The 20586-nt window shown below is 46.8% G+C and overlaps 1 protein-coding gene across 1 annotated transcript in view; it reads right to left on the minus strand.

The window, feature by feature from the left end:
• The window catches only part of LOC132832552 (uncharacterized), a 64852-nt gene that overhangs the window by 40550 nt on the left and 3716 nt on the right, over positions 1 to 20586 (minus strand). Inside the window, exons 2-9 of the mRNA XM_060850642.1 lie at positions 19386 to 19481; positions 17235 to 17468; positions 17082 to 17104; positions 12431 to 12543; positions 11193 to 11730; positions 4181 to 4615; positions 3750 to 4139; positions 2634 to 2929 (exon numbers count right to left, since the gene is read on the minus strand). Coding sequence (XP_060706625.1) covers positions 2634 to 2929; positions 3750 to 4139; positions 4181 to 4615; positions 11193 to 11730; positions 12431 to 12543; positions 17082 to 17104; positions 17235 to 17468; positions 19386 to 19481 — 2125 coding nt within the window. The remainder of the gene's footprint in view (positions 1 to 2633; positions 2930 to 3749; positions 4140 to 4180; positions 4616 to 11192; positions 11731 to 12430; positions 12544 to 17081; positions 17105 to 17234; positions 17469 to 19385; positions 19482 to 20586) is intronic.

A 20586-nucleotide genomic window follows, 5' to 3' on the forward strand; every position in this document is an offset into this window, starting at 1 on the left:
CACCACACTGTCCCCTTTTCGACCCACTTTGTCTAAACCTGTCAGCATATATTGATATGGTTGTTTGTTAACTGCTATTTGTCTGAGTCACTATTTTGAGTAATGAGCTCCACATCCTAAACACTGATTGAGTAATGAATTCCTTATCAGACACATTACAGTCTATGTGCTGGGTACTGTGTCTACTACTTTTCATCATTTATATAAATGATTTGGATGTGAACATAGAAGGTATAGTTAGTAAATTTGGTGATGACACCAAAATTGGAGGTGTAGTGGACAGCGAAGAAGGTTTCCTCAGATTACAACAGGATCTTGATCAGATGGGCCAATGGGCTGAGAAGTGGCAGATGGAGTTTAATTTAGATAAATGGGAGGTGCTGCATTTTGAAAGATCAAATTTTAGCAGGACTTATACACTTAATGGTAAGGTCCTGGGGAGTGTTGCTGAACAAAGAGACCTTGGAGTGCAGGTTCATAGTACCTTGAAAGTGGAGTCGCAGGTAGATAGGATAGTGAAGAAGGCGTTTGGTATGCTTTCCTTTCCTGATCAGAGCATTGATTACAGGAGTTGGGAGATCATGGTGTGGTTTTACAGCTAATTGGTTAAATTGGTTAGGCCACTTTTGGAATATTGCATACAGTTCTGGTCTCCCTCCTATCGGAAAGATGTTGTGAAACTTGAAAGGGTTCAGAAAAGATTTACAAGGATGTGCCCAAGGTTGGAGGTTTTGAGCTACAGGGAGTGGCTGAACAGGCTGGAGTTATTTTCTCTGGAGCGTCAGAGGCTGAGGGGTGACCTTATAGAGGTTTATAAAATTATGAGAGGCATGGATATGATAAATAGACAGGTCTTTTTCCTTGGGGTGGAGAGTCCAGAACTAGAAGGCACGGGTTTAGAGTGAGAAGGGAAATATAAAAGGGGCAACGTTTTCACACAGAGGATGGTGCGTATATGGAATGAGCTGCCAGAGAAAGTGGTGGAGGCTGCTACAATTATAGCATTTAAAAGGCATCTGGATGGGTATATGAATAGGAAGGGTTGAGATGGATATGGGCCAAGTGCTGGCAAATGGGACTAGATTAGGTTAGGATATCTGGTCGGCATGGACAAGTTGGACTGAAATGTCTGTTTCCGTGCTGTCCATCTCCATGACCCTTTGGCTGGTGTTTCTCATTTATACCTAGTGACTATCATTTATATTATATTACTGACTGTCCTATATGTTACAATGGGCAAAGATTAACAAGTAAGTTACTGAAAGAACTGGCCACTGAGAGGAATATTTAAAAGTTCACCTTCTAGTGGACATATTTGTAAATAATTGGAAGAAATAGAAAATCCAGAGCTTTTATTTCATTACTGCAATGGCTCAGCAAGAAGGCTTAAAACATAACGATATAACAACAGATTACTGGGAGTCAATAGTGATCATAAAATGTTTTTAGACAGAAGACAGACGGCATGAGAAATAAGAAGGAAGGTAAAAATAAAGGAAGACTCATAATTCTATAGTGACTTTCACAACCTTGGGCTGTCCTGAGACTCGTTACAAACAATTGCAGTATTACAAACCACAGTTTTGTAGTCACTCTGTTACCTCACCAATTCACAGCTAATTTACATAGAGCCAGCTCCCATACACTGTATTGTGATCATGAGCAGATAAGTTCATGACGCTGATTCAGCTATTAAATATTCGTCTCAGGATTCCAGCAAGTTCTAGTGAAAGGTCATGGACCTGAGGTGTTAACACGCTTTTTCTCACTTAAGTTGCCCAGAGTTTTCTGACTTTATTTTAGATTTCCAACATCCATAATAGTTTGCAATAACTTCACTGCAGTGTGGCAAATTGTTTGGCAGTGATTTATTTATTTATTGCCACTTGAAAAGGTTGCACAGTGTCGCCAGTCTCCAGCGCCATCTTAAAACGTGAAATCGATAAACCAAGCATAGAAAATGATGGGAGAAAAACGTAGAAATAGCAAGGGTCAAACGTTCTAGTTCTTCTTGTGAAGTGCTCTGCCATGGGCCTGGTGGCCAGGAACAGGCCCCCATCACTGCACTGCTGCTGGAACAAACGTCGCCCACTCTTTGTCGACATCTTGCTTCCACTAACGCCCTTGCTACTGAGTCCCCACAGAGACCAAGGGCTCACACTTACCTCTGTCACCATGAATATGCGCTGCTGGGCCTACTCAAGTCTGCCTTGCTGGTCCCACTTGAGTCCACACACAGTTGGGCCCACGTGAGTCCACACTGCTGGCCCCACTCGTGTCCACACTGCTGGCCCCACTCGTGTCCACACTGCTGGCCCCACTCGTGTCCAGACTGCTGGCCCCACTCGTGAACACACTGCTGGGCCCACTCGTGTCCAGACTGCTGGCCCCACTCGTGTCCACACTGCTGGGCCCACTCTAATCCACACTGCTGGGCCCACTCGTGTCCAGACTGCTGGCCCAACTCGTGAACACACTGCTGGGCCCACTCGAGTCCACACTGCTGGGCCCACTCAAATCCACACTGCTGACCCCAATCTAGTCCAAACTGCTGGGCCCACTCGTGTCCACACTGCTGGGCCCACTCGTGGCCACACTGCTGGGCCCACTCGTGTCCACACTGCTGGGCCCACTCGGGTCCACACTGCTGGCCCCACTCGTGTCCACACTGCTGGGCCCACTTGAGTCCACACTGCTGGCCCCACTCGGGTTCACACTCGTGTCCACACTGCTGGGCCCATTCGGGTCCACACTCGCATCCACACTGCTGGGCCCATTCGGGTCCACACTCGCGTCCACACTGCTGGGCCCACCCGTGTCCACACTGCTGGCCCCACTCACGTCCACACTGCTGGCCCCACTCGTGTCGACACTGCTGGCCCCACTGGAGTCCACAATGCTGGTCCCACTCGTGTCCACACTGCTGGGCCTATTCGGGTCCACACTGCCAGCCCCACTCTCGAGTCCACACTGCTGGGCCCACTCGTGTCCACACTGCTGGGCCCACTCGAGTCCACAATGCTGGTCCCACTCGTGTCCACACTGCTGGGACACTCGAGTCCACACTGCTGGGCCCCACTCGAGTCCACACTGCTGGGCCCACTCGTGTCCACACTGCTGGGCTCACTCAAATCCACACTGCTGGCCCCAATCTAGTCCACACTGCTGGGCCCACTCGTGTCCACACTGCTGGGCCCACTCGAGTCCACACTGCTGGCCCCACTCGTGTTCACACTGCTGGGCCCACTCGAGTCCACACTGCTGGGCCCACTCGAGTCCACGTTGCTGGTCCCACTCGTGTCCACATTGCTGGTCCCACTCGGGTCCACACTGCTGGGCCTATTCGGGTCCACACTGCCAGCCCCACTCTCGAGTCCACACTGCTGGGCGCACTCGTGTCCACACTGCTGGGCCACTCGAGTCCACACTGCTGGGCCCCACTCGAGTCCACACTGCTGGGCCCACTCGTGTCCACACTGCTGGGCTCACTCAAATCCACACTGCTGGCCCCAATCTAGTCCACACTGCTGGGCCCACTCGTGTCCACACTGCTGGGCCCACTCGAGTCCACACTGCTGGCCCCACTCGTGTTCACACTGCTGGGCCCACTCGAGTCCACACTGCTGAGCCCACTCAAGTCCACGTTGCTGGTCCCACTCGTGTCCACATTGCTGGTCCCACTCGGGTCCACACTGTTGGGCCCACTCGGGTCCACACTGCTGGGCCCACTTGAGTCCACACTGCTGGGCCTATTCGGGTCCACACTCGCGTCCACACTGCTGGGCCCATTCAGGTCCACACTTGCGTCCACACTGCTGGGCCCACTCGTGTCCACACTTGCGTCCACACTGCTGGGCCCATTCGGGTCCACACTCGCGTCCACACTGCTGGCCCCACCCGTGTCCACACTGCTGGCCCCACCCGTGTCCACACTGCTGGCCCCACTCGTGTCCACACTGCTGGGCCCATTCGGGTCCACACTTGCGTCCACACTGCTGGGCCCATTCGGGTCCACACTCGCGTCCACACTGCTGGCCCCACCCGTGTCCACACTGCTGGCCCCACTCGTGTCCACACTGCTGGCCCCACTGGAGTCCACACTGCTGTGCCCATTCGGGTCCACACTCGCGTCCACACTGCTGTGCCCATTCGGGTCCACACTTGCGTCCACACTGCTGGCCCACCCGTGTCCACACTGCTGTGCCCATTCGGGTCCACACTCGCGTCCACACTGCTGTGCCCATTCGGGTCCACACTTGCGTCCACACTGCTGGCCCCACTCGTGTCCACACTGCTGTGCCCATTCGGGTCCACACTCGTGTCCACACTACTGTGCCCATTCGGGTCCACACTCGAGTCCACACCGCTGGCCCCACTGGAGTCCACAATGCTGGTCCCACTCGTGTCCACACTGGTGGGCCTATTCGGGTCCACACTGCTGGGCCCACTCGTGTCCACACTGCTGGGCCCACACGGGTCCACACCGCTGGGCCCACTTGAGTCCACACTGCTGGGCCCATTCGGGTCCACACTCGCGTCCACACTGCTGGGCCCACCCGTGTCCACACTGCTGGCCCCACTGGAGTCCACACTGCTGGCCCCACTCGGGTCCACACTGTTGCGCCCCACTCGAGTCCACACTGCTGGGCCCACTCGTGTCCACACTGCTGGGCCCACTCGGGTCCACACTGCTGGGCCCACTCGACTCCACACTGCTGGCCCCACTCATGTCCACACTGCTGGGCCGACTCGACTCCACACTGCTGGCCCCACTCATGTCCACACTGCTGGGCCCACTCGGGTCCACACTGCTGGGCCCACTCGAATCCATAATGCTGGCCACATTCGAGTCCACACTGCTGGGCTCCCTCGTGTCTGCACTGCTGGGCCCACTCGACTCCACACTGCTGGCACCACTCATGTCCACACTGCTGGGCCCACTCGACTCCACACTGCTGGCCCCACTCATGTCCACACTGCTGGGCCCACTCAAGTCCACACTGCTGGCCCCACTCATGTCCACACTGCTGGGCCCACTCGAGTCCACACTGCTGGCCCCACCCGAGTCCACAATGCATGCCCCACTCGAGTCCACACTGATGGGCCCACTCGTGTCCACACTGCTGGGCCACTCGAGTCCACACTGCTGGCCCCACTCATGTCCACACTGCTGACCCTACTTGAGTTCACGTTGCTGGCCACACTCGTGTCCACACTGCTGGTCCCACTCAGTCCACGTTGCTGGGCCCACCCGTTCCAGCCTGCTGGTCCCACCTGACTCCATGTTGCTGGGCCCACTCGTGTCCACGTTGCTGGGCCCATTCAAGTCCACATTGCTGGCCCCACTTGAGTCCATGTTGGTGGGCCACTCGTGCCCACGTTGCTGGGCCAACTCGAGTGCACATTACTGGGCCCACTCAGTCCACGTTGCTGGTCCCACCTGTTCCAGGCTGCTGGTCCCACCTGACTCCATGTTGCTGGGCCCACTCGTGTCCATGTTGCTGGGCCCAATCGTGCCCATGTTGCTGGGCCCACTTGAGTCTATGTTGCTGGGCCCACCTGACTCCATGCTGCTAGGCCCACTCAAGTACACATTGCTGGTTCCACTCAGTCCACACTGCTGAGCCTACCCAAGTCCACATTGCTGGGCCTACTCTAGTCCACATTGCTGGGTCCACTGGAGTGCACGCTAATGGGCCCACTTGAGTCCATATTGCTGAGTCTACTCAAGTCCACCCGGCTGGGCACACTCTGTTAGACCAGTTCCTCTTCATCAACTCTGTTCAGATTACTCATAATTTTGGAAACTTCTACCAAATCTCCGCTTGGCTTTCTTTTGTCGAAGGAATACAGTCCTAACTTCTCCAATCTGTCCTTCTCACTGATGTTTCTCGTCTTTGGAGCCATACTCATAAGCCTCATCTGCACTCTATCCAATACTTTCACATTCTTCCTAAAATGTAGTGCTCAGAACTATATTATCCAACAGCTGTGGACCCACCGGTGTCCTGCATAAATTCTGCATGACCTCTCTGCTCTTGTACTTGATGTCCCCATAAAGGACGTCCAGAATATTGTATGCTTTAATAACAGTTCTCTCTTTAATGACTTTTGTATACATATACCCAATTTTCTTTGCCTCTGTACTCCCTTTAGAATAGGACCCTTTGCTTTGTACTGATGTTTTGGCATCATCTGCCACTCCATCAACTTGTCAATATCTTAGAACATAGAACAATACAGCACAGAACAGGCCCTTCGGCCCACGATGTTGTGCTGAACATTTGTCCTAGCTGAAGCACCTATCCATGTACCTATCCAATTGCCGCTTAAAGGTCACCAATGATTCTGACTCTGCCACTCCCACAGGCAGCGCATTCCATGCCCCCACCACTCTCTGGGTAAAGAACCTACCCCTGACATCCCCCCTATACCTTCCACCCTTCACCTTAAATTTATGAACCCTTGTAACACTCTGTTGTACCCGGGGAAAAAGTCTCTGACTGTCTACTCTAGCTATTCCCCTGATCATCTTATAAATCTCGATCAAGTCACCCCTCATCCTTCGCCGTTCCAATGAGAAAAGGCCTAGCACTCTCAACCTATCCTCGTACGACCTATTCTCCATTCCAGGCAACATCCTGGTAAATCTCCTCTGCATCCTCTCCAAAGCTTCCACATCTTTCCTAAAGTGAGGCGACCAGAACTGCACACAGTACTCCAAATGTGGCCTTACCAAGGTCCTGTACAGCTGCAATATCACCTCATGACTCTTGAATTCAATCCCTCTGCTAATGAACGCTAATACACCATAGGCCTTCTTACAAGCTCTATCCACCTGAGTGGAAACTTTCAAAGAGCGATGAACATAGACCCCAAGATTCCTCTGCTCCTCCACCTTACTAAGAACCCTACCATTAACCCTGTATTCCGCATTCTTGTTTGTCCTTCCTAAAATGGACAACCTCACACTTGACAGGGTTGAACTCCATCTGCCACTCCTCAGCCCAGTTCTGCATCATATCTAAGTCCCTTTGCAGCCGACAACCCTCCTCACTATCCACAACTCCACCAATCTTCGTGTCATCTACAAATTTACTGACCCACCCTTCGACCCCCTCTTCCAAGTCATTAATAAAAATTACAAACAGCAGAGGACCCAGAACTGATCCCTGCAGAACTCCACTTGTAACTGGGCTCCAAGCTGAATATTTATCACCTACCACCACTCTCTGACTTCGACCGGTTAGCCAGTTCTCTATCCAACTGGCCAAATTTCCCACTATCCCATGCCTCCTGACTTTCCGCATAAGCCTACCATGGGGAAACCTTATGAAATGCCTTACTAAAATCCATGTACACTACATCCACTGCTCTACCCTCATCCACCTGCTTGGTCACCTCCTCAAAGAATTCAATAAGACTTGTAAGGCAAGACCTACCCCTCACAAATCCGTGCTGGCTGTCCCTAATCAAGCAGTGTCTTTCTGGATACTCATAAATCCTATCCCTCAGTACCCTTTCCATTACTTTGCCTACCACCGAAGTAAGACTAACTGGCCTGTAATTCCCGGGATTATCCCTATTCCCTTTTTTGGACAGGGGCACATCATTCACCCATCTTCATTCTTTTTGAACTTCTACACTGTTCCCCTCACTAATTTTGCCACAAACTATAGGCACTTTGGAACAGGGGTAGGCCAGTCAGTTAGAGTCTGGCTGATCGAGGACCTTAATGCCTTCACTCAATCCATGCCTACAACCCTGTCCACTGCTAGCAAGCTGGTTCAAGCATACTCAAAGACTCAACCTCCATATCCCCTTTGTGGTAGATAATTCCATATTTTCACAACTTTCTGAGTAATAAAAGGTTCTCCTTATCTTGTACCTAAGCGGTATTACCCCTTATTTTTTAAATCGAGGGCCCTGACTCTAGAATCCTGAACTTGGGGAAACATCTTACCTGCATCTACTCTGGCTATCTCTTTTGGCATTTTTGTACATTTCAAGTAAATCACTTCTCTTTCTTCAGAGTGTGAGAGAGAGCAAGAGAGAGAGAGTTCCAGGTTTCAGGCCCATTACCCTCCATCAGAATTGGGGAAAGGTTAAAGAGGTGTGAAAGACCTGGAGCAAGGCAGGAGAGATCGTAGGTCGGAAAGAGATGGATGCTGGAGGTGAGAGGTGAGGCAAAGAAGCAAATGGGAGAGGGGTGTTGCTGCCTGACGTCAGAAAATGAGCGAATAATCAATGGGTTCCAAGGTATTCCCTCTTAAAGGCAGCCCATTTGTCTGTCCATATGGTCTTTCCTCTCCCAATTCATTATTCTTTCCCTGAGTTCATGGAATCAATGAATCCCTACCATGCAGGGAGAGGCTATTCAGCCCATCGAGTCTACACCAACCCTCCAGAGAGGTTTCCACTAAGACCAAACCCCATCTCTGTAGCCAACCCTATTTCATTTGGCTAACCCACCCAGCCTGCACGCCCCTGGACATTATGGGAAACTTAGCATGGCCAATCCACCTAACCTGCACATCTTTGGATTGTGGGAGGAAATTGGAGCACCCGGAGGAAACCCCACGCAGACACGGGGAGAACTTGCAAACTCCACACAGACAAGTCACCCGAGGGTGGAATCAAACTCAAGTCCCTGGCGCTGTAAGGCAAATTGCTCCTTAACAATTTTCGTGGCCAATCTAAATTGTAAGATACAGTGGCAGACCGCCCCCTGAATCTTCCTGACCCTTGATTTAGTCAACCCATTTCCCACTAAGCAGTTTTTCCTTCTCCCTGGCTTACCATCATCCATCCCTTTATCTCCTTAACTCTCATTTTGTTAGGCTCCACCTTTCTGCTTAATTCCCACCCACCCCCAGCCACTCCGCCTTCAGCTTGCATACCACCTTTTCCAAGCTCCGGTCTTTTCTGAAGATGTTTCACCTGGCTCGAGACATCAATTCTTCTCTCTCTCTCCATAGATGCTGCCAGACTTGTTGAGTTTCTCCAGTGATTTCTGTTTTTGTTTGACACTCCATGACTCACCACAGTTCCCCAAATGTCGGTCCCAGTGATACTTCTCCATTGTGGAAGAACCTCCAGTAGAAACAGACTGGATGAATTCCTGCCCCTCTTAGCTTATTGCCATCCCAATCTCTCTCCCCATTATAAATTCTCTCCCACCTCTTTGGAGGTTTCTTGCAAATCTATTGGTCCACATCTTTCCCACTCATCAGTAGCCATAGGGCAAAGGTAGATTCGCCATCGTCCTACAGGCACATGGGGCCGCTTTCTCATGAGGTAGAGGGAGATGACTGATGGTGGTTAAACCTAAGAGTTACCATGCCTCAGGCAAGGGAAGAGATCAGGAAGTTAAGAAGAGGGTGGTAAGGCTCCACCGAGCAATGCGATGTTGTTTTTAAGCTTGGGTCAAATAGATTCTGTTCTTGACCCTCTGAAACATTTTCTCTCTCTCTCTCTCTTCCTTTCTGTCTAGGAAAAGAGCAATTTTCTTCATCACACTGTGCCACCCTGTCTTCCCTTCCTTTCATTTCTTCCCCACCTTTCCTGAACAATTCCTATGCTGGAATTGACAAAATCCTCATGGCATTTCGAAAGTGCTTTGACGTACACTGGATGATGTCAAGTCATACAAAGCTGTAGGCCAATTGTTGAAAAATGGGGTCGGGACAGTTAGGGGGTTGTCTCTGGTAGAGGTGTGATTGGCTGAATGGCCTTTCTCTGTGCCATAGACCTCTATGAGTTTTATAATTATAGAGCTCAGTGCTTTGTAACAACTGGTGAAGCAAGCAACAGACCAGAGATTCTGATATTGATTCATATCCTGTGCTCAGTTATCTGGTCTCAATATCAGCTTACCTGATTCCCGTGGGCTTACTATTAGAAGCAACTGGCTCTGCCAATCCTCTCTGCACCTCAGCCATTCTCTGTAATGTTGTCTCTGGGTTCCTACACCCATGCCAACTTTGTCTTAATCTTCCCCAACAGCATTGGCAAAGTATCCAGCTTGGAAACTGGACCTGGCTCACTTCAGGTCACCCGTCCGGCCTGTAAATCCAGATCACCCCCCACCTTCCCATTCCCACCTCCCGGGCACAGCTCAGTTGCCCTCAGTCCCGATGTAACTTTCAGCACAGAGCCTGCACAGAGCTCGCCTCTCCTCTCAATTCTGCCGCACCATCTGTAACGGTGCTGATTCTGGTCTCCGTCTGCGCGGAGAGCTGTGGGCATGTGACCGACAACCCCAGTGCACTGACCTAATTGAGGAACCATGTTGAGGAGGCTGGCGGTTCAAAACTGGCCAGCAGGACAGAGTGGTCTATACCTGTTCTCCCAGGTAACAGTCGGTTCAAGGGTCACTGCTAATGTAAGAATGCAACGAAGAACATAAGAAAGGAAACTGTCTCGGTTGCTGCCGCATGAATTCTCATCACTTTTAAACTCATTTCTGCTTTGAGTTGGAATGCAGCTAAACTCGTACATCACTTGGTTAAAATTTGTGGTATTGAATGCAGCGTCCATGTTATATTTCAAGAATCAAATGATATTTTATGTGTGCTGCCAAAAAAAATATTCGTGTCTGATGGGAACAACAAAGAGTTCTGTCAATCATTCAAATCTGCCTTTATTGTAGTGGGCTGATGAAATATAATGGAATGGTATCAATTAAACTTTGTTTGGAACACAACATTGTTTAAACTGGCAGCTTGTTTACTGAACTCTTCTTAATTTGTGTCCTTTCTAGAACATCTTAAATAATACGTACCAATAGCTTCGCCCATGGCCCAGGAACGATATACATTAAATGAACCATAGCATGTACCAAAGCCGTGTGAAGCAGAGGTCAATGAGTAGGCACTGTTTAATGATAATGTTACTCGGCTTCTAAACCAGCTTAATCGCCCTTGATCTGGGTTCAAGCCCTGCTACATCCATGAGTGGAATTTAAACACAATTAATGGAGTTGGGATATAAACCTTGTCTCAGTGTTAATGACCATGTAACTATGTATTTTTAAAAAGGCCCCTGGCTATCCAAGCAAACCACACCGGATGATTAAGAGCGAGGATGATGTTGGAAAATGTTAAATTTAGCAGCATTTTTTTTGGTGACCATTACCACGACTTGTAAATATATTACTGTGTGAGAAGCTCCTAATCAAAGGAGGTGATCACAGCTCCAGATGAAACAGTTCTAACGTTGGCGCTACAGATTGCTCATTACAATTGATGCTAAAATAGGGGTAAAGTTCCTCTGTGAACGTGTCACTGAACGTATAGATATGGGACATGTCCTCGGCGTCATAGAACGATAGCTTCCCCCTCTCGTAATCAAGGTGAACGCCGACCGTTTCTAGATTAACGTCAGGATTGATGATCACTCTTTCTTTGCCGTAAGCAAAGTAATTTACCCCACATCCACGGGCGATGGTCCAATAGCCGTTCTCGGGCTTGGTTCCAACGCACACCTTCCTGTTGACGGATGCTGCGGCCACTCCGAGAAACCAGTCAGAGCCATCGCTGACATTCACCTCCCAGTAATGAGTTCCGGAGGATAAACCGGTCGAAGCAATAACACTCAGGTGGTTCGTAAATCTCTCAGGAGTTTCTGGCGGCTCTGATTGTATCTCGCAGTAAATCAGTTTACGTCCAAGATTTGATATGCGAAGGCGGGGATTGGCTGTCTTGGGGTCAAACCGAAGTGGACTCGGAACTGGAAGGGAATTAGATATAAGCAGCCCGTTAACTTCTCTTTAGTTCACTGTAGCAAACATGGAATAGAGAGAGGAAAAAAACTTTGTTCTCATGCCTATCAGTGTTCATTATACATGTTTTGGATGCAATTAGATTACTTACAGTGCAGAAACAGGCCCTTCGGCCCAACAAGTCCACACCGACCCTCCAAAGAGCAACCCACCTAGACCCATTCCCCAACATTTATCCTTGCACCTAACACTACGGGCAATTTAGCATGGCCAATTCACCTAACCTGCACATATTTGGACTGTGGGAGGAAACCGGAGCACCCGGAGGAAACCCAGCAGACACGGGGAGAATGTGCAAACTCCACACAGACAGTTGCCCGAGGCGGGAATTGAACCCAGGTCTCTGGCGCTGTGAGGCCACTGTGCCGCTGGTTGCTTCCTTGGTACCAAGGATTGAGCACAGAAACCAGAAAAGCTGGCATAGTTCTCCTTAGATCAGATCAGAGGAAGTTAAGAAGAGGTTCAAAGCAGGTTATAAATTATCAAACAGATTGTTGGAATAGATGGTCAGAGACTGTTTACACAGGCTTTACTCCTGCTCCTGTTATGTTCTGAACTAAGAAAGTTCCAAGTTAAATTGTGAATCACATTCCAAACATAAGAAGCACCATAATCAAATACAAAGAAAAATGTTAATGTTAAATTAACCTATTTTAATGACGTTCTTCATCTGTTTCCACACTCCATAGAGTAGAGGACCATAAAATTCATCCAATTTGATGTCTGGTCTGTTCAGTACCGAACTGTAAATTGATTCAGACCTGTAACATGCAAACATAATGAGTTGATTTCTTCAAAAAAGTATACTTTCTTGTGTTATTGTGTTTGTGGAATAATTTGGGAAAAGGGGATGCCAAAGTGGTTATGTACGTTGGGATCTAACCATCCCAGGTTTTCATCTCCTTAACAAAACGGCACGAAGAATTAAATAATTGAGGGGAATGTGGAACTGGATTCATTGACAGTCTCTCAAAGATACTGTGATTGACTGTATTCTCCACCCTGCCCAGACAGGAGCTGAACTCAAGTGATTCGGATTTTAATTAGCTTTAGTACCCTGCAGCTATCATATAGAAGGGAAACAGACTCTTCGCTTCACACCAACCGTGTTCCCAAACTAAACTAATCCCAACAGCCTGCACTTGGCCCACATTCCTCCAGACCTTACCTCTTCATGTACTCATCCAAATGTCTTTTAAATGTTGCAACTGTACCTGCATCCACCACTTTCTCTGGCTCTTCATTCCACACACAAACCACACTCTGTGTAAAAATGTTATTGTCAAATCTTTCTCCTCTCACCTTAAAAATATGCCCCCTATTGGGAATTCGATTGGGACAACATCACTATTATAGGGCAGGCCAAACAGAGAACAACCAGGGAATTCCTAGAGGCATGGCACTCATCCACAAATTCTATCAACAGACACATCGACCTAGACCCTATATACCGGCCACTGCAGCGGACAGCAACTGACAACCGGAAGTGGCAGATTCAAACCACTATAAATGCCGGAGGAATCAGCACAGAAGTGCTTCACAGGAGGCTCCCAAGCACTGAAGATGTCACCTAGGAAGGGGATGAAACGTTTGCAACAAAAACTCCCAGCTCGGCGAACAGAACCACAACAACGAGCACCCAAGCTACAAATCTTCTCACAAACTTTGAATATGCCCCCTAGTTTTGAACTTCCCTACCCTATGGAAATGACCCACTTTATCTATACCCCTCATTATTATCTAAACCTCAATAACATCAGCCCTCAACTTCCTATGCTCTGGTGAAAAAAAAATGCAGTCTTTCCAGTCTGTTTTTTGACATCTCAAACACTCCATTCCTGGCAATGTCCTCGTAAATCTTTTCTGAACCCTCTTCAGTTTAATAATACCCTTCCATAGCAGGCAACCAGAACCACACACAGTTCACCAGAAGAGGTCTCACCAACCTCAACATGACGTCCCAACTCCTATACTCAAAGCTCTGAGCAATGAAGGCAAACGTGCTAAACGCCTTCATAACCGCCCTGTCTATTTGTGATGCAAACTTCAAAGAATTATGTACTTGAACCCCTAGGCTTCTCTGTTCTACAACACTACTCTATCAGTGTTAGAAATGTGGGTCCCTTGAAAGGACAAGCAGAATAGTGATTGAGATTTGGTAACGCTCATTGGACGTGTATTTAGGAGTTGGGTCCTGGGGCTCTTTTGTGGGCACAGTTGTAGCGTCCTTACATCTGAGCCAGGAGGGCTGGGTTCAAATCCCATCAGCTCCAGAGGTGTGCAATATCATGTTAATTAAAGAAAAGACTTGGATTCTTCATTGCATTGCCCATCAGTATTCTTGAAGCCTTTAGAGGGAGGTGGGCACCGGTGAAGCTGCAGCATTATTCTTCCCCCCACCAATGTTATTTTGACTCAGCTCCCTCTCTTTTTCCCCCAATTCTTATTTTATTGTTACATTTGGTAGGTTTCACAAAATTAAGACAAAAAAGAGAATGGTTCTTTCCCAGGAAGGGAGAGATGGAAACTGGTGTTTGTGCTAAACTGCTGACTTACGATAAAAGCCTTACAAGTCACTTGCTGCCTTAATATAACAGATGCATTTTGATCTGTTAAACAGGACAGCAAATACTGAATAATCAGACTTCTCGATTCGGGTCCCTGCAGGAAATTAACATGGAACGGAAATTTGGAGAATAGGACAAAGGGAGAGAAGAAATTCACCACCCCGTTTCATACATGTTCCAAATTTCTCCGTCGACGTACAGCAAGCAACTGAATTCAGGCAAATTGGGTAGCCGAGCCTTCCAAAAATATGGGAGCAAAAGAGTTGGCGAGAGCACAAAGTCAGGGGATGCTTCTGGCACACGAGCAGTCTGAGGGATGAAACTAACTTTGGATGCTAGTGGAGAATGGATGATTCTGCATCTCAGCCCATTTTCTCCGCCATTGACTTCAAAGTCCACAGGTGTAAATGCTGTCAATCAGCTACAGCTGTGGATCTTGTCCTGAAAGGCAACACACCAAGCCCTTTGGTATCAATGGGGCCTTGGCAGGAGGCAAAACATTTCGAAACAAGGCATCTTGCATCCCCTGTCAGTTCATAGAGTCATAGAGATGTACAGCACAGAAACAGACCCTTCGGCCCAACCCGTCCGTGCCGACCAGATATCCCAACTCGATCTAGTCCCACCTGCCAGCGCCCAGCCCATATCCCTCCAAACCCTTCCTATTCATATACCCATCCAGATGCCTCTTAAATGTTGTAATTTTACCAGCCTCCACCACATCCTCTGGCAGCTCATTCCACCCTCTGCGTGAAAATGTCCCTTAGGTTTCTTTTATATCTTTCCCCTCTCATCCTAAACCTATGCCCTTTAGTTCTGGACTCCCCAACCCCAGGGAAAAGAACTTACCTATTTATCCTATCCATGCCCCTCATAATTTTGTAACCTCTATAAGATCACCTGTCAGTCTCTGATGCTCCAGGGAAAACAGCCCCAGACTGTTCAGCCTCTCCCTGTAGCTCAAATCCTCCAACCCTGACAACATCCTTGTAAATCTTTTCTGAACCCTTTCAAGTTTCACAACATCTTTCCGATAGGAAGGAAACCAGAACTGCATACAATATTCCAGCAGTGGCCTAACCAATGTCCTGTACAGCCACAACATTACCTCCCAACTCCTAAAAGAAAGCATACCAATAAAAGAAAGCATACCAAACGCCTATCTATCTGCGATTCCACTTTCAAGGAGCTACGAACCTGCACTCCAAGGTCTTTACAGGCAGAAAAAATTAAGAATTATTTGCAAGTTATATTAAAATACAAGGTTCTGGGTGTAAGTTTGTTCCCGGAGCTGGAAGGTTCGTTTCCAGAGGTAACATCATCAGTGAGCCTCTGGTGAAGCGCTGGTGTTATGTCCCACTTTCGATTCATGTGCTCAGGTTTCCATGGGTTGGTGATGTCACTTCCTGTTCTTTTTCTCAGAGGGAAATATTAAAATACGCCTGGTCACGGAGAACCAGCTGATGCTGAAAGACGTTGATAAATTCTGATCATTCAAAACAAACAAATTCAGAGAACAAATAGTTTCACAAACTCACCAATTAAACAGGTCAAAATGCTAATAAAAATGTACTTCTCAAAAACAAAGAACAGAAGTCCTGATCAGTCACAGGTGATTGATAATAACAAGGTCCCTGACTGAACGCTTTAGGATAATGAATGATAATCGTGAAAGAGATAGGTACTCTGCATCAATACACTCCCGCAAAGCAGTGAGTTGTACTGGTGCCTATTATTGGATTCAAGGAGATATTATATAATTGTATATATTTAATTACATGATATGTCATTACATCATTGAATGCTTGTGGAATACAAGGCCACATTCAGCTTTATGTACAATACATAGGACAGCAAACAAGGCATTGATAAATCAGATGCTAAGAGGTTGCTTCTGCTGCCTAGACAGTCTAGGACCAGTGAGCATGGTCTCAGGATACAGCAAACCGATGGTTGTCAATTTTTGAATACTCCCCATCCAAAAACCCTAGTAGAATCAAACAGTCCTTCAAGTCTGCATTGCCAAACTGTTGAGTAAAGTCACCGTGGTCCCCACTCTCCCGTTAAAGACAAACCTGACCTGAAGGTCACCATGCCTCAGGCAACTCCAAAACCAATCCAGGGGCTGACAGGCAGCAGCTGAAACTGGAGTTTCTGCAGAAGATCAGTCAATGTGAACATAAGTGAAGGATAGTGATCAAATTCAGGAAGATACACGTAGGTAAGCTGGTGGAATGGGCAGGTAAGAGAGGGTAAAGTTTAATGCACAGGTGGCTCCCTTTGGTCAGAAGAATGAGGTGAGCCAATCTAAACTACAGAGTACAACTTAAAAGGATGAGCCCCTGTCAAAAGTGCAAAAATGATTGAAGGTGTTGGAGCAGGTTGTGAAACACTGGAATAAAGCATTGATCATCTTATACTACATGAAGTACAAAAGCCATGATGTTGTGATGAATCTTTATAGATCTTTGGTTTAGCCTCAGGTAGGATATGAGGTCCAATTTCAATTGAACACAAGTTAAAGAAATTGAATCGTACTTTAACTGAGTGTTTCCTCCTACCTGTCAGTGCAACATCAATTAGAAGGTGGATAACATGCACGTTTAGCTCATTTAGTTAATTACATCATTTCTGAGATCCTCCGTGTGCCGTTAAGGCAGGAGATAGCTGGAAATGTAAATATAGCAGTTCTGACACAATGTATTCAACACAAAAGTATATAGTGTACATACCTTTCCTTAAGACTGGCAAATTCCTGAGAATGAAAAATAAAGACTGTTATTTTACAGCATCGTCTTTTTGTCAGCCACTGCACAACAGTGGAAGACAAGTCCTGGACTGTAAAGCTAAATTGTTTCTGTTGCAGACTCTGAAGACTAACGCACCTTCAGTAACTGGTTGCTGTCTTCTGAATTTACCATGGCTGACATATCTTGTATTATTGCTTCCACGTTGTCACGCTCTCTTGAAAGTATCAAGACATTGCCCTCCAGCTGTTTCAGAATACATTCTTCTTTTTCTGTGAGGTTCTGTGTGATTGCACGTTCCTTCATATTCAGAAACTCATGCAAGGTTTCAAATTTCACTGCAATATCGTCTCTTAGCCTTTCTGTCATGTCCTACAGAGAGTTGGTAAGAACGCATCAACATTTTCATGGATTCTGTTATGATGTCCATACGTAACTGATCATTTTTAAAAAAGAGATTTCAACTTCCAATCATTAGGTCCAGGAATGACCCACCAAGGCTTCACATTTTAAAACTTTTACTGTAACAAATGATTAAAATATACTATTGGCTAAACCCCTTTTTTTTTGTAAGTGAGGTACTTTAAAGATAGAAAAAGGTGTTCGTATTTTATATTTCTCATCTGTTGCACTCTGCACTGAATCACAGTCCTTGTGGCAAATAATTGACAGTTTCTAATATGTTCCTGTATCCCTATTTTACCGAGTGCCAATTTTGAGTGATCAGCCACAGGCACTTTCACTGGTTTTTGGAGAATTTCTCAAATCCCATTACCAACAGGAAAACCTGTTTCAATGACTTCTCTTCTGCCAGCAATGCTAAGTCAAATCTCCTGAGGTGGCTACTGGGTACATCTCGACAACTGATGACTGAACCCCTTACACATAGCCAGCAGTGATATTGTACAAAGTCACACAGTCTTTTCTCTCTACTATGCTGAATTTCTGCTGTTTGTCTGTGATATTCATTGTTTGGCCTGATCTCTCCATCCTTGGCAACACAAAACACATCCAGGTAGAACTTATAGTCAGCAGTCCTTTTTTCCAACTCCCTTCCATCTTAGAACTAGGTAGACAACGTACACCACCTTTGTCTTCAACTCAAACTATAATAGCATCTGGGTGGTTGAAGAGACACAGAATCCATTGGAAATGTAGAGACTGGTGCCATTGCCTCCAAATATCTCATTAAATACTTTATACCTTCCCCACAAAACAATCTATGGACCTGACCAAACCCCTCAAAATATATTCAGAAGATAGTCCTGATCCTAGCTTTTCCTTATTTTAAAGGTAAGTGTAAAATGTTGCAATTCGATTGGTCAAACTACTCCACGTTATTTTTACACTACAGTTAAAATACAGACAAGATAAAAATAAAAAGTATTGGCTTAACTACAACCCTACTGAAATGCTTAACAAACTAATCGGTATATTAACTATTACCCCAATTGACTGTTGCAAAATAGTAACATCCCACAAACACACTCTTGGCAAATTCAGTGAAATAGACTGTCTCACATGCAAGTCACCAGTCCAGGAGAACAACCATCAAGAGAAAACTCTCAGAGAGACAGAGTAGCAGGGAAAGATGTATTACAGATTCCAAACCCAGCTTCAAGGACCCTAGCAACAACTGCTACTGAAAAACTAGAACTAAAAGTGCTAGTTCTATGGGAGCTTGATCCCCACCCAGTCAGGCTGCTTCTATTGTTTCAACCTTATAAAAAAAGGTCTCACAAGTTGTCTACTTTATGGGCTTTGAAGCAGACCATTGGCACTTCTGTTTCAACCTTTCTTCATATGAAGTCCCAGAACAAAATATACCTCTTTAAGCCATAGTATCGTCACACTTTATGTCTCGAAAAATACAGAGTTGCAAAACAGGCCACATAATCCCCTTCATTTGCCCTAAACTTAAAGCTATAGTTAATGTCTCAATCATTAGTCCCTGTCGCTTAGCCCCACACCCAAAGTTGAATTTTACTTCCAGAGACTGGAGCTGAAATGTTCAGACAGTATTAAAGCTGTCTCACTTACACCATCCTCAACCTCCCATTCATCCTCCTCACCATTCTGCAGTCCAATAGTCCATTCCATTGACTTTAGATGGAACTGAATACTTGGCGAGGGGCATAGCAATAAGTCCCAACTTAAACCTCTGCCCCGCATCAATTTCCACTTTTCGTTATCCTCCCCATGTCAAAGAAGTGCCAGAAAACAGTCACAAGGCACAATGGGAAATAACTTGCAAGGCACAACATTCAAATGCACTGTTCAGAAACTCACCAATAGTTCTGTGATGTCTTGCCCCTGTGACGTTTGCATTGTGGTATTGTTATTAATCATCTCTTCCAGTGATGCAATTTCACATTCCAGTGTATCCTTTAAAATACACAAGTCAGAACAAATAGTCAAAAGATCTCTTCCTATTCACAAGTTGGCAATTGGGCAACATTCATAGATATGGAACGTTGCTGGGGGATTCAATCACAAACATAGGAACTAGAAGCAGGAGTAGGCCATTCAGCCCATTGTGCGGGCTCTGCCATTTAATACTATCGTGGCTGACCTCATCTCAATGTCACTGCCTGTTTCCTATTTGCTCTTTATAATCTTTCAACCCATGACTAATTAAAAATCTTCGAGTAAAAAGTGAGGTCTGCAGATGCTGGAGATCAGAGCTGAAAATGTGTTGCTGGTTAAAGCGCAGCAGGTCAGGCAGCATCCAAGGAGCAGGAAATTCGACGTTTCGGGCACAAAATTCCTGATTTCAGGATTCCTGATGAAGGGCTTATGCCCGAAACGTCGAATTTCCTACTCCCTGGATGCTGCCTGACCTGCTGCACTTTAACCAGCAACACATTTTCAGCTCTAATTAAAAATCTGTCTACCTCCTCCTGAAATTTACGCTATGCCCTGGACTCCACCGCATTCTTGGGTAGTGAATTGCACAGATTCACAAACCTTTTAGAGAAGTAATTTTCTCCTCATCTCTGTTTTAGACCTGCTACCCAGGATCCTAAAACCATCACGTCTCATGCGAGATTGCCCCGTACGGGGAGACATACTCTCTACGTCGACTTTGCAAATCACCTGGACCTCATTAGATCTCCCCTCAGCATCCTAAACACCAGCGAGTATAGGCCTAAACTGCTCAATCTCTCTTCGTATGATGAACCTCCCATCTCAGGAACCTCTAATCGAGTAAACCTCCTCTGAACTGCCTCCAATACATTGACATCTCTCCTCAGGTACCAGGACCAAAGTTATACACAATACTCCAGCTGCGGTCTCGCTAATGCTTCTACAGTTGTTGCAATACCTCCCTACTTTTATACTCCATTCCTTTAGCAATAGCTGTCAACATTCTATTTATCTTCCTTATTACTGGCGGTACCTGCGTACTAGTTTTCTACTGATTATGCACAAGGACACTCAGATCCATCTGCACCGAAGCACTCTGCAGTTTCTCTCCACTTAATTGTCA

This window comes from Hemiscyllium ocellatum, chromosome 35 (genome assembly GCF_020745735.1).
Source record: "Hemiscyllium ocellatum isolate sHemOce1 chromosome 35, sHemOce1.pat.X.cur, whole genome shotgun sequence".
Classification (NCBI taxonomy): Eukaryota; Metazoa; Chordata; class Chondrichthyes; order Orectolobiformes; family Hemiscylliidae; genus Hemiscyllium; species Hemiscyllium ocellatum.